The sequence below is a fragment of the Lissotriton vulgaris genome, chromosome 2_1 (genome assembly GCF_964263255.1).
Source record: "Lissotriton vulgaris chromosome 2_1, aLisVul1.2, whole genome shotgun sequence".
NCBI classification, from domain to species: Eukaryota; Metazoa; Chordata; class Amphibia; order Caudata; family Salamandridae; genus Lissotriton; species Lissotriton vulgaris.
Window position 1 is genome coordinate 339,405,259 of NC_141687.1, and position 14,691 is coordinate 339,419,949.

At 41.6% G+C, this 14,691-nt stretch overlaps 1 protein-coding gene across 2 annotated transcripts in view; it reads right to left on the minus strand.

Annotated features, from left to right (window-relative positions):
- Nucleotides 1-14,691, minus strand: part of SLC6A4 (solute carrier family 6 member 4) — a 644,456-nt gene that overhangs the window by 65,406 nt on the left and 564,359 nt on the right. For both annotated transcript variants that reach the window (XM_086955089.1, XM_086955091.1), the window contains exon 7: nucleotides 492-595. In XM_086955089.1, the coding sequence (XP_086811215.1) occupies nucleotides 492-595 (104 nt within the window). The remainder of the gene's footprint in view (nucleotides 1-491; nucleotides 596-14,691) is intronic.

Sequence of the window (14,691 nt, forward strand, 5' to 3'; positions counted from 1 at the left end):
CCCAGATATATTGTTGTGTGTTTTTTATTTCTCCGTGAGTCTATACTTGCTGGTCTTTACATATCCCTTGGCCTCTTTGTGTTTTCACAATTTACATTTTGCCTGGGCCTACTGATAACTACTTCCATGTAATTACCCATTCACGAGATAGTATGCAACGCCTTGTTAATACTGTATTTTGAAAACAGCAATACCACCGGCATTGTTCATAAAGAGAGCAGTATTAGTGATGTTTGATTACCTCTGAACATATAACTGAGGTGAAAAAAGTAGCAATGTGATTGCCAGGATTCGATTCCCATATGTTTCTTTGTAAATTAATTCTTCAACAAGTCTTATTTCATCTCTAGCAGAACTGTCACAGGCTTAGGAATTTTTCAAAAATGTGCTCTGAAGCTAGTTTTGTCATGGTGGAAAGTCGTCCATCATGACAATAGTAGTTGAGACTTCCCTGGGGACAATATTAAGGCTGGCTATGATCACATACTAACTGGTAGCAGTTGTTATGGAACTTGTTGTAGCTGGCAAAGGCCAACAGCACTCCAAAACCAGGACCTAGAGAGAAGAAGATCTGAGCTGCCGCATCCACCCACACCTGGAAGAGAAGAGAATAGGTGAAGTTAGCTAGAGCATGGGGAAGGGGAATATGAAGAGTGAGGTAGACAAGGAGTTTGTTAGCTTACAGCACTACTATTGGTACAAAAATCTGTATATGAAACAGCTGTGAATTTACAAACCATTGACAACACTTATAAACGCATAAGTCATGACAGTAATGCGTCATTGCATTGTATCGCACTGAATACGCACTGATAAAAAATTGGAACAATATGAGTGAGTAATAAACAGAAAAAATATTTAGTGGGAGTGCAGAACATCACAATAGGTGGCAAGAGTAAACGAAAAACGTGAAAAGAGCAGTTGCTCAAACAGTGAGTACATAATAAGAAATGGGGAACATGAGTGTGCCTGTCAACCACCTAAAATATAGCATCACCCTGAGCCAGAGAACAAACAAAGCCCTCAAGCCACAAAAGTATCTGCATCACTATTACTTTACCTATTATAGATGATAGAGAAACCAGAAGACTGAAATTTGCTATAAAAAACACACACACATCAAGCACTCTTTCACCTAAAAATAAACATCAAAGTGACCAGGAGAATTACTAAAAATGACATAGATACCTACAAGGATCACTAGGATTCCCACATGGCACACTAGTGCCTGGAAGCATATATTCTTTAATTAGCCAATGAATGATTGTGGGCATAAGAGAAATGATAACTGTTCTTCACCAAACTCAACCTCTGACATTATTTCGAAAATACAGCACAATTTTTACAAAGTTCAGATATCCTAAAATTTATGTACGCAGGTACTGCGCCAAGAGATATGTTATTCAAAGGTTCCACATCTAAAGACCGCAATGGTGTTAAAATACAACAGCCATCTTTTAAGATCTCAGGAGGCAATTTGAAGAGTAATTAAGATGTTTAATAAAGTATACATGTACAGCGACCCCTGGAGCCAACCTCTCAGCTGCACAGCCAAGCTTCTCTGCTGGACTCCACATTCAGGATTCCAACTGAAGAACCTTGTTACTAGGAGCTGATAAACAAGAAGAATATAAAACATAACATATCTCCTTTCTTTACAAAATGATAATTAAGAACAAACATATTCATCATATTTTTTAGGTTTCACTCTCTGACGTGTGCTGGGAGCTCTTTTAGTATAATCACAATTGTTATTTGGATCTTGTTCATTATCCCTGACTTTACCAACCAAAACTTTAGTTCAGCATCATTACATTTTACAACTTTACAAATGTTCCACCACTTTCCATCAGATGTTTTGATCGTGTTGCCTTTGACTTCTGATACTTCTTTTGGATCCGATAATTTGGAATTTCCTTTTTTTACGAATGTGTCAGGACATACTCTGACAAACTCTCTCTTAACCTTACTGATCCTATCATTATGTCTTAATTGATATCCCTTTTGATACATGGCTATTTTGTTCTGAATTTCAGAATCCTTCACTACTTTCTTCCCACTTCTCCCCACTGCAGTTGTACAAGGAATCCTACCCTTGAAAAGACAAAATGGAGTTTCACCTGTAACGGCATTTGGAGTTGGTCTATAGTTCCACAACATATTCTTTATTTGAGTTCTCCAACACATACCCTTAGATGTAGCTAACTGTATATTTTCTACCAACACCCGGTTGAAGCGCTCAACTAAACCATTGCCTCTTGGATGATATACCGGTGTCCTTAAATGTTTAATACCCCTTTCCTTCAAAAACTCATTGAACTCGGACGAAATAAACTGTGGGCCATTGTCTGATAATAACTCAGCGGCCTTCTCTTCCAAATATTTCTTCGCAAAAAGTAATGATACTGCTGGTCTTAATGTCAGTCACAAAAGCTACCTCGGGCCACTTTCAATAATAGTCCATCATTAGAATAGCATATTTCTCAACAGAACCCAAACCTTCAAATGGGCCACAAATGTCTATACCTAGCCTTTCCCATGCTCCCTCAGGCAAACTCATAGGTGAAATAGGAGAATTCCTTAACACGTGAGATTTGTCGCTGAAAGTGCATGAAATGCATTCTCTCACGAACCTCTCAATATCTCTGTCCATATTGAGTACAGCCACTAGGCCATATCCACTAGCATCCATCACAATAATAGACTTTAATTGGGGATTGAATGAGTTCAATGTGGTAGCATTAGCTACAGCTTTTTTTACTGCTTCGAAAGCATCCTGGCATTCATTCGACCATTTAAAGTTAACTCCTTTTTTCATAATGTCGCGTAATGGTTGTACAATATCTGAAAAATGACAGACAAATTTGGAATAGTACTCGGCTAATCCAAGAAAAGTCCATTCTAGCTTTTCTCTTTACTGCAGACCTTCCTCCATGTCCCTCATGTAATAAACTCATCAACTTTTCTCTTAATGATATGGGAACCACCAGTTTTTCACTACGCCTCACAATGCCATCTACGACTGATAATTCATCCACACATCCTTGTACATGACAATATCTTCATCCAATTTACCACTAGACAACACAGGGAATTCACTGATAACTTTTACTAACGATGTATCAGCATTAATAGCATTTCTCCATTCTTGTTCACTGATAGCCTGAAGACACTCTTCGATATTGGCAATTAACAAATCCTCATAACCCTTACTATCAATGCATTTCTTATCTACTGGCAATTTCGACAAACAATCAGCGTTAATGTTCTTTATACCAGGAACATTCTTTAATTCGAAAGAGTACTCTTGCAATCTGTATAACCATTTTGCAATGCGTGGGGTGGTTCTTCCTGCTCCTGAAGTAGTGAAAAGATCGAACAATGGTCGATGATCGGTACGAAGTTCAACTTTTGTGCCCCACACATACACTCGAAAGTGTTGTACTCCCCACCAACAAGCTAACGCTTCCTTTTTAATTGTAGAATATGAAGATTCAGCTCCTTTCAATGTGCGCGATGCAAATGCTATTACATTTTCCTTACTATCTTTTTCCTGCATGAGTACAGCCACTAAGCCATATCCACTAGCATCCGTCACAATAATAGACTTTAATTGGGGATTGAATGAGTTCAAAGTGGTAGCATTAGCTACAGCTTTTTTTACTGCTTCGAAAGCATCCTGGCATTCATTCGACCATTTAAAGTTAACTCCTTTTTTCATAATGTCGCGTAATGGTTGTACAATATCTGAAAAATGACAGACAAATTTGGAATAGTACTCGGCTAAACCAAGAAATGATCTCAATTGATCTTTATCAATTGGAGATGGAGCTTTCTCCAAATCCTCTACCAAATTCATTTTAGGTTTTATACCATGTTCTGATAGAGTATGTCCCAGATATTCAACCTCTTGTTGACCGGATTTACATTTACTTAAACTTATGGTAAGACCAGCCTTTTCGAGCTTGATCAAAACATTTTCCAAAACCATATCATGGTGGAACTCATCCTTGCCCCAAACTAACACATCATCCTGAAATACCAAGGCATTTTTAACATCTTTCAAAATTTTCTGCATTATCCTTTGGAAGACGGCAGAAGCCGAGGCCAAACCAAATGGCATCCTTATAAACTGAAATGCACCTTCAGGTGTAATAAAAGACGTTAAATGTTTAGAATCTGCATGCAAACGTACCTGGTGATATGCGCTTGACAAATCTAAGGTGGTAAAATATTTTCCACCTTCAACACATGCCAACATTTCATTTATACGGGGTAGAGGATATCTATCCACCCAGATACAATCATTCAAGTCTCTTAAATCCACATACATACGGATTTTGCCGTTGGGTTTGTGTGCGATAACGATCGGACTTAACCAATCAGATGCCTCTATTGGTTCTATTATGTTCTCCTTACATAACCTTTCCAATTCTTCCTTCAACTTTCCTCTCAAAGCCATGGGATCATTACGTACTTGTACTTTGGGTGTAGCATCTTCCTTTACAATGATTCAATGTTTGAATCCCTTTAAGCATCCCAAATCCTCTTTGAATAAATTTGGAAAATTATTCACCCATTAGTTATCATCATTACATTTTGTTAACAACACTTGTTGGGTATGATTAGGATTAAGAATAATTCCTAAGCCTTTTTGTTCTCTCCATCCTAATAAATTCCTTCCAGACTCAACTACATAAATTTTGCCAATGGTCGTGCGTTTCTCAAATTGAATTTTGGCATTAAAATATCCCACCACAGGTAATTTAACACCACAATATCCTAGGGGTTCGACATCTGTAGGAATTAATGCAATTGATCACAAATTTTTCCAATTCTTTTGATCTATTAAAGTGAAAGGAGAGCACAAATCCGCCCACATATGTACTTTGCAATTGTTAACATACACCGCACATTTTGGAGGTTGATAAACCTCTTCTGAATTATTTTGCAAATAATTCACACTTTCACTTACCATAACTTCAATATCACTCTCTTCTTCTTCATCTAATTCTTCTCTCAAATGGGATGTTTTAAATTGTCCTATAGTGTTTACAGATTTTCTAACCTCAAACCTTTCGGTGGATTTACACATACGAGAAAAATGGCCAATTCTCTTGCATTTATAACAACAGCTTTTTGCAGCTGGGCAATGTATTGCATCAGCATTGTGTCTATAGTTACCACACCTGAAACAACTTTTCTTATGATTCACTTCTATAATTTTTTCTTTAAAATTATTCTCATCCTTATGTGATTTGACCATTTTCTTTGAATTGGAACCCAATGCACACACTTTACTAGGATCAACCTCAGATCTAGAATTATTCTCTGAGAATTCTTTCACATATCTAGAAGTGTTCTCTATTCGCCTTGCAATTTCAATAGATTTATCTAATGATGGTTCTTTCAAATCTAATAGCTTTTCTTGAATCTTCTTATTGTTGGTCCTATTGATTAATTGATCTCTAATAATGTCATCCCTTAGATCTTTAAATGTACATGTTATAGATAACTTCCTCAATGCAGCTACATATTGTTCAATTTTCTCACCTTGTTTTTGCGAGCGGGAGAAAAATGTATGCCTTTCACCTACTATGCTTATTTGTTTACCAAAATTTTCAGCTAAAGCATTCAATGCCATTTCCTATACATCCTCTTCATCATCTGAAGAATTGGCATCATTGATATTTTCAGGATGGAAACTCGGTAAGGTCTTCAACACATTCCTGCCCTCAACACCTAAACATACCTTTAAAATTGCTAATTTTCTTTTAGAAATAAAAACATCACCACCAATAGCCTCTAAATAAGTAGTGAACGCTTCTTTCCACTGTTCCCACTCCATTCATGGAGTACCAGGTTCAGGAAGAAATGTAGGTGGGGTAGGAATAGAAGATTGCGTGGCCATGTTTATGTAAATAGATTACTGGATTATTTAAATTAATAGAAGTATTTATACCTACCAACAATAACAGGTTTCTTATAAATAAAATGCAAGATTTTTTTTTGTACACTATTAGAATAATAGTAATACTATTGTCTTACTTATAGACTTGAAACAGATATTGGAATGGTAAAAGTTCCATAAACTATTAACCAAAATTAAAATTGAAATAAGAAGATTATTTCAAATGTTATGTCTATAGTTCACAGAAAAATTGTTTTCATCCGTTCCTTGCACTTCGCGCTGGCACCTTAATATGTTGCTCTAATATACGATGCACTGTACCTCTTTCGGAAAATGTTCATGTATTCCGTTTAATTTATCGTCTCAATCAAATCTATTTGTTTCAGTTGCTCACTTGTTTTCCGTGATGCCGTTTGTGTTTAGTTACACGCGTATCCTCTTTCAATCTCCTAATTGTGTCCTGCAATGTTCTTCGTGCTCAGACCTGAACACGTTTCGCTTCCGTACCGTCGCGCAAAGATGTCGACATGGTATCCAGGTAACACAACGTTGCTTCTTGGAAACAAACGTCACACAGTAAATGAGATGTTTATTGAAGTATAAATGTACAGCGACCCCCAGAGCCAACCTCCCAGCTTCACAGCCAAGCTTCTCTGCTGGACTCCACATTCAGAATTCCAACTGAAGAACCTTGTTGCTAGGAGCTGATAAACAAGAAGAATATGAAACATAACACCATCTACCTACTTATGGTCCAGTGGCAACGTGTATAAAGCAAAAAAAAGCATCACAGCAGATACCCCACAAATTTGGATGAGAATTTATGCTGTTTTTGCACTGGCTGCCAAACTCAGCTAATCTACCATTATGAGCAGAACATCAGCAAAGAAAAACTAAACTGGAGATAGGAATGTCTTAATACAACAATTTCACCAAAATATACTATTCCACCTGAAGCACAGACATCTTACAAATTTAGGATGAAAGTTAGTCGGGAGGGCCTCTTGGAGTTTCATCTTTCCTTCTTCTATCGCACCAACATCAATCTCAAAAACAAAACCACAAACTTCACGTGTGATTGTTCCAGTGATCATGGTTATTTTAATATATTGGACATATAATGGCGTAAATAGGGGTCAAAATGGAAGACTTAAAAAAGGTGAGTAAATTAAAAAAAGACTTTTTGGCATAGAAGAACGGCGGCTGGAGAAGACCAGAAACGAGCACATCAGTTAAAGGTGAGAGTAGACGAGCCAGAATGCAAAAAAGCTGGCATTTGAAAGTATGCAATATATTATTTTTGTATTTATTTAAAGATATAAAGATCGAACATAGTTGAAAATTGAAAAAGACTAAGATCACCAAAACCATGATCCATGTGTCTTCCCTTAAATAACACATTAAGAGGATGTCCTTTTCAACCCTCGGGTACGGAAAAAATGTATGCCATGAAGAATGGTGTACGATGCGCTATCATGTATAAAGTCTCACCAAGTTGTTAATGCTGTGAAGAAAATGTTCTCACTGGCAGATCTGGCGTAACGGCCACAACTGCAGACTTTGGAGCTGGGAAACCAGGTTCAAGTCTAGACATCGGCTCAACATCCCGTGATTCTGGGCAAATCACTAAATCTCCTCTACCTACCAAAAATGTGGGGCTTCAAGTGGGCCAGGTCTCACTGGTGCTGAGCACCAGCAGTTTTTTAAAAGGGGCCCCAAAACGTGTCTCTATCGGGCTCTGTTTAGTGCCACAGGCAGTCAGTTTTTTTCCGGACTGCAGTGACAGCAGGCACATCGTTTTGCGCGTGCTCACACTGCTTACTAGTGGAGAAGTTACTGCATGATGTCATGCCAGGTGAGAGTTGTAGGGTAAGGGAAATCCTTTAACCCCTTGGCCGCGGCGGTAATTCCGCCTTGGCGCTTGGGGGGAGAGGGGTCCGGGCGGCGCCGCCATGCTCGTGACGGAACCACTCCGTCACGAGCCACGGGCGCGCTGTGCTTGTGACAGAGTGGTTCCGTCACGGCCCCGCCCGCTCAATAGAACGCCCGCGCAGGCGCGGAATTCCTGCAGAGTGGGCGGGGCAGCCGCGCCGTGACGGAACCACTCCGTCACCAGCACAGCACGTCGGTGGCCGTTACGAGCACGGAAGAGGTTAAAGAGAGTCATTTTCTCTCTGGAGTTCCCTTCTCTTTTTGAAACTCAGGAGCAGCAACATTGTTGTGGCATCAACAGAGCTTTAAGTGGAAGCTTTTTCCATATTATATAAAAGCCATAGCTGTGGCTCATTTATCTTATGCAACTAAAAACCATTGACAAAGTGTTAAGATGAGACGAGGAAGACTGGAGAAGGTTTCATAGCATTTTATTGCAGAGAGATGAATCTGGCATCCAAGACCCTCGACGATCCGACAGAAACTGCCAAAGGTCGAGTCTTGTCAACCTCACATTCTAGATCACAGAACACAGGGCATTCTACAATGAGGTAAGATAGAAGGGCACGAGGACAGAGAGGTGAGTATAGATAAGAACTACATAACACAAAGCCAATAGTCCTGACTTATAGATATGATGTTACTTGTATCATATATCTGGATGCAATGACAGAAACTGCAAAATACAAGTCAGGCGGCACACTATGCTAAGCACAGATTTTTATTTGACGTGTTTTTAAGCCACGCCCTTAATTACATTGGCCACGCCTCTTTGAGAGACCGCCCAGTTTTTTCATCCCACTTACAGCCCTGCAAAAATGAATGTGTCCTTGGTAACATAACTGGTGCTCATGTAAAGAGCGCCAATACCTTCGGATCGAGTTCGCCTATTTGAAAGTGCATAAAAATCAAATAGAGGCATTATTGAACACATATGACCGATTTCTTTTTCATTCACAGGCCTGCTCGTCCTCTAGTCAGGGGTTAATTCGCGGAGGTTGGTCACGCGGACAGCAGTGCGTAGGCCTACGTAAAATCTTTAAATCGTCGGCTGACCCCGTGCTGTTCTCAGTCGTTTCCTCAAGAGGGCTCAGACACTCCATTTGGAGCCATGTTCCTTACGTAGTAACCGGGGGCGCATGAGACGTCACTCACGTAACGTCACTCACGACTCACCTCATCTTCTTGCGTAGTAACGGGGGGTTAAGACGTCGCTCACCTCACCTCTGTTGCTCGTTTCCGCCTTCCTTGGACCTTCGTTGTTTCGCTGAGCTGCTGGGGCACTCAGCGGATAAACGCCCCACCAGCTCAAATACTACACGTGTGACTAGCAGCCAGTAGTATTCCTTCAGTGGGTGAGTATCGTATGGCATGCCATATTAAAGTTAAAACGCACACAAAATATTTTCTAAACTGGTATGTGCGTCCTATCTGAAGTTGTGGCATGCGTCTGTGAAGATATGGTTGGATCTGACATTTAACTGAGTCTCAGCATAGCTGCCAAGTTTTCAGACTGCTTATGCGTGACATTCGTGTTTACTGCGGCCTTATGTGTGACATTTCATTGCTTATGTGTGACACCTTACCATGAGCATACTAAAGCAGTATTGGCCATGATGTGAAATATATTGACAATTGTAACTCCTTTTGTGCAATGTAAGCATCTAGCAATGGCTGCAATGTTTATAAAGTGGTTATGCCTCAGTTGCAATAAACGTAAATTATGCCTTGCACTGTAAGTGTTTAGCGTATGCCTTGTGCAGGGATCCATGCAGCAGAACAGAAGCTCTTCCAGGATCTCTCCTCTGCAGGAACATCACCTCTTCTTGGTGATACATGTAGAAGTACAGTGAATCTTTTGAGAGCTTCTGTACAGCGCTTTTATGTATATTACATGCAGGAGGAAAGCAGGTTATTCCTAGGGCTACGAACATCAAATGCTGCGTGTGATGTGCATCTCTTTTTATCGAAGAGGAATTTGTGCAATATTACATGCCAGTGGGATATATCTATGGAAAGTTGCTTTTGTGGTTTGACTGCAGAAAATATTTGATGAAGAAAATGATTACAATATTTTTCATATAGGCGTCCACCACTGAAGGACGTGCTTGAGTGCCTCTGCATCTGAGAAATGCTGTTTGTACATTTTAAAGCTCCTACTTAGTACTAAAAGTGGTAATGGGTGTATAAACCCCTAATTCATATGGCCTTGACGCACCTAACTTGAAAGAATACACAGTTAAGATGGCACCATAACTGGGCATTTGTCAAGAACCCTTCATGCTGCTCCTACATTGGCACCTAGAGGCCAGCCTACCTATCCGTCAACTGTCAGGGCAGCTGCTGACCTTATCTGCGGTAAGAAAATTCATTGCACATACTCAGGGATCCTATATCAAGAGGAACTGAAGACAATGGAAATCCATCAGGTCTCACGTAGGGGATTTCCATGTATAGTCATAAGCGATAAGTAGCCCCGCCCATGTGTGGGAACCCCGGAGCACTTTATCCAAATATGTTCTTAAGTGAAGAAGTTCGCCTTTCTTCGGAAAGGCCTTAAAAAGTCACTTAATAATCTAATAATGCAGCCTAGGAGACGGCCACAGAGGTCAGAGTTTTTCATCTTGTAATGGCAAAAGAAGGGACTGTGAGAATGTATGCTCTCAGAATATATATTTTTTTGTAGTAGCACAGAAAAAGAATGTTCACAACCCCTTTTGCTATGACTAGCTAGGTATGAAGAAGTGCCTGGCCCTGTAGCCCATAAGCTGCCATTATAACAATAGAAAAAGAAAACTGTGCCTTTAAGAGCAGAGAGATCACCAGTATCCCATCATGCTCAGCCAGAGGCAGTTACCTCAGTTCTTTTTTTCAGCTCCTTCTGACAGGACCCTTGGAGCATTGAACTCGACCTCTTCATACTTCACTGTTTTTTCGCTTCACTCAACGTCTTTTGTCCTTCTCTGTGGAGCAAAGTGTTTTTCTCTTAGGATAGAGTATTTTTTCCTATTCATAATGCCATCTCTTTTCGACAAATGTCCTAGATGTGGCAGAAAGAAATCTAAAACAGACCCTTATGAAGTCTGTATTCTTTGTTTGCCTTCCTCTCATCTTCTACCTTCTCCAGACGTACCCTGCGTGACAGGCAGAAGATTCGCTTGCAGGGAAGAGAAGAGGGAAGAAAACAGCAGGTAGCCACTGGGACCTCTGAGCAAAGGGGAAGAATATCTTTCTCCAGCGCTCTTACCTCAACACCCAGCGGATGTGGGAGGTCTGAGAGGCGTTTATCACCCAGAAAACGCTGTGGTCCCGGTTGACTTCGAGGCAGTTGACGTCGAGAGGAGGTACAGCACTGACATGCTCGCCGTCAGTGACTGGCTCGCCATCGAGGAAAAATTGATGCTCGACGTCGAGAACCACTAGAACGACGTCAAGAGCCACTTCACGCCGACGTTGGGACAAGTGTAGATGTCGAGGGATACTGACTCCCCGTCGCCAAGAGGTAGAAGATCGTCATCCACAGAGAAACGTCGACAACGTGATTGCTCGACGTCGAGAACTCGCTCTTCGTCGAGCGGTCGACACTGACGGGGGTTGTCGTTAAGGAGCAGGTCTTCATCAAAAAGTTGACGGCAGAGATTGACGTCGAGGAGATCATCGGAGGTGAGGAAAGGCATCTAAAAGAAGTAGAATCTGCTCCTCATTAGACTTTCACTCTAGATCTCCTTCATTGGTGGAGATACCCGAGTCTTCCACCCCGTCATCACCTGCATCGGACACAGTAGTTGCCGCAGTGCCGCCTCTTCCTGCTTTACTGCCTCAGCTTCCGGTACCTCCAATAGCACCAGCACCTGTTCCACTCACTCCTGCGGTACCTCGGACCACACCGGCTCTTAGAAGATCACGTTCAAGATCGCACTGTCAATCTCGACGTGGGCGCTTACGATCCTCTACTAGATCACGACATTCACGGCGCCACTCTTACCGCAGATCTAGATTGCGTTCATGCCGTCACCACCATAGAGACATGTCCTCATCTACCAGAGACTACTCTCCTACATTGTCTGCTTCGCCACAACCTCGGTCCTCCCCGATTGATGACATTAATACCTTTCAAAGAGGTCCTGGTTCGTGGCGCAACTAAATTGAACATTCCCATGGAGATGCCTACTCCATCAACGTCTGTCATTTTTTAAACACTCCATCAACGCACAGCTTCTAGACCACTGCTACCTCTAGTGCCAGGCCTGCTTGATTCAGCAATGGAGTTGTTCCTTACGCCGGCAGAGGCAAAATCTGCACCGTCAAGGCTCATCAAGAAATACCGTCCACCTAAACATGATCCTCTGTTCTTATGGTCTGACCCCCTCCTGTTTTAGTGGTCAGGAGGTCTCTGAAACCTGACGCCCAATTATGGCTACAAAACGTACCCTTTTCTGGCTCCACCCTCTTTGGTCCACACGCTGACAATGAGATGTCACGTATGAAAACCGAGATGGACACTTTAAAAGCGGTGGGACTAGAGAATTCAAAAGAACAACAACTTTCTTTTCGCCCCTACCGCCGATGTTTGTCAACACAGAAGGTTGAAACCCCTCAATGGCAATCAAGCAGGTCGCAACAATACCAGCAGCCGTACCAATCGCAGAGCAAATCACAGAGAGGTCGTAACTCCCAACAAACGAATCAAGGGGGACGACAATCTGTTGCATCAAAACCCTGAACCCTCTCTTCCCCCTCTTCTTTTACCCATTCCGGTGGGGGGAAGCATCGTAAATTATATTGCAGAGTGGAAAAACATCACAACAGACGCCTGGGTCTTGAATATTGTGAAACCTGGCTATTGTCTCAGGTTCACTGCCCCACCTCCTTCCATTCCTCCGAAGGCATTCACGTCTCGCCTAAAGCTCTTACAGGAAGAAGTTAACATCCTGTGCCGCTAAAATGCGGTCAAACCTGTCCCGCAAAACCAACGTAGTCCAGTATCTACTCCCGATATTTCTTACTGCAAAAGAAAGGCAGACCCAAGTACAGGCAGATTCTCAACCTTCACATCGCAAACAAGTGGATCAAAAAGGAAAAATTCAGAATGTTGGCCTTGCACCAAGTTTATCCTCAACTTCAAAAGGGAGACTTGCTCTCTTCAATAGATCTACACAATGCTTATTTTCACATTCCGATCACAAAGTCCCATCGGAAGTTTCTCAGGTTTGTCGTGTGACAGAAGCACTACCCTGGCTAAAATAACACTCCCCATTGGCTACTGAAATGTTGCAGGAGGACCTAGTCCCCGGCTGCTGCTCTAACTAACTTTCATTCTGCAATCTGACTGGCAAATTAGAAAAACATTCTATCGGCTGATTTGCTTGAGCATTCTGGGACCTTGCAGTAATGTGAGGAATAATCCCAGAAAGCGTTACTCTAACCCCTGATGTGTGACACTTGGCAGGGCCGAACCTAGGGGCTGGGGCTTGTAAGCATCCTTTGAATGAGTTTGTATGTCCCTTATGGTGAATGTGGATGTATGAAAGTTCACGAGAATGTTCTTGCTGGTTTCTGACAGAATGTATTTGTTCTGGACATAAATCGATGGTGGTCTACACGTGTTTTTTTTTAGGGTAGCCAGGTGAGAGTGTGTCTTGATGTTTGATTGTCAGACACATTTTATGTACATTTCTGTTGTTTAAAGCGTTCGTCAGACTCTCCTAGAGACTTTACATCTTTTTTTTTCTTCGCTTTTATATAGCGCAAACTCTGCCTGTGGTTGTTGGAGAGCTTTACGTGTGCACCAGATTACGTTACACAATGCCATATTAAGGTTTTTAAGGCGCTTAAGTAAGTTGCCCAGAATCACAGGATGTTGAGTCGACTGCAGTTTTTACTCTACTTTTACTTGAAGCGGAGGTTTCACACCAAAAAAAAAAGAATCGGATACCTTTACCTCAAAGCTTAGATTGCCAAGTAGTATTTAAAACGCATACATATATGGTCACTGAAAAAGTAATGTTATTATTTTTTTTTTGAACATAATTTTTCATTTTACAAGAACAACACAGTGCGTGTACAGGTGCGAATAGTCGGTCCACACGAACTCAAGCACAGGATACAGTGAAAAACATTGCTCCTGAGGCTTGAGCCGGGAGCTAGCTAGTACACATCCCTGTTATACTGTGCTAAGCTGTTTTATTGAGACCCGAGCGCTGTCACATTTTTAAACTGTTGCCTCTTGATTTGGGTGCATTTTTAATTGTAATAGCGACTCAGTGGCGGGAGGGGCAGGCTGATTTGAAATTCTGTGCCCTTAGCTACCTTCAGGTCGGGGACAGGGACGAGGGAACTGCGACTCGACGCTCGCCTGGACGGCCGCCATCTTGAAGCGGGCCAAGGCTGAGCGGTCTAGTCTTTCTCCTCCCCTGGTCCTCAAAAGTCGGGATGGCGCGACCGCGCGACCTGACTGCTCCTGAGGCTTGAGCCGGGAGCTGGCTAGTACACATCCCTGTTATACTGTACTAATCTGTTTTATTGAGACCCGAGCGCTGCTGTATTTTAAAACTGTTGCCTCGTGATTTTGTGCATTTTACTGAGACCTGAGCGCTGTCGCATTTTTAAACTGTTGCCTCTTGATTTGGGTGCATTTTTAACTTTAGAATTCTAGGTAAATAGTATCTGGACCTTCATTTAATTTAAGGAATCACTTGAAAAAACGGGCATTCTCATTTGTGGTAAAAGATATCCTTTTCTTTAAATACCCGTTTTAAAATCGTACGTGCAGCATCAAAGATCCATGGCAGCTCGGCGTCCAGATACTATTTACCTAGAATTCTAAAGTTACGATACAAGTGGTAAAT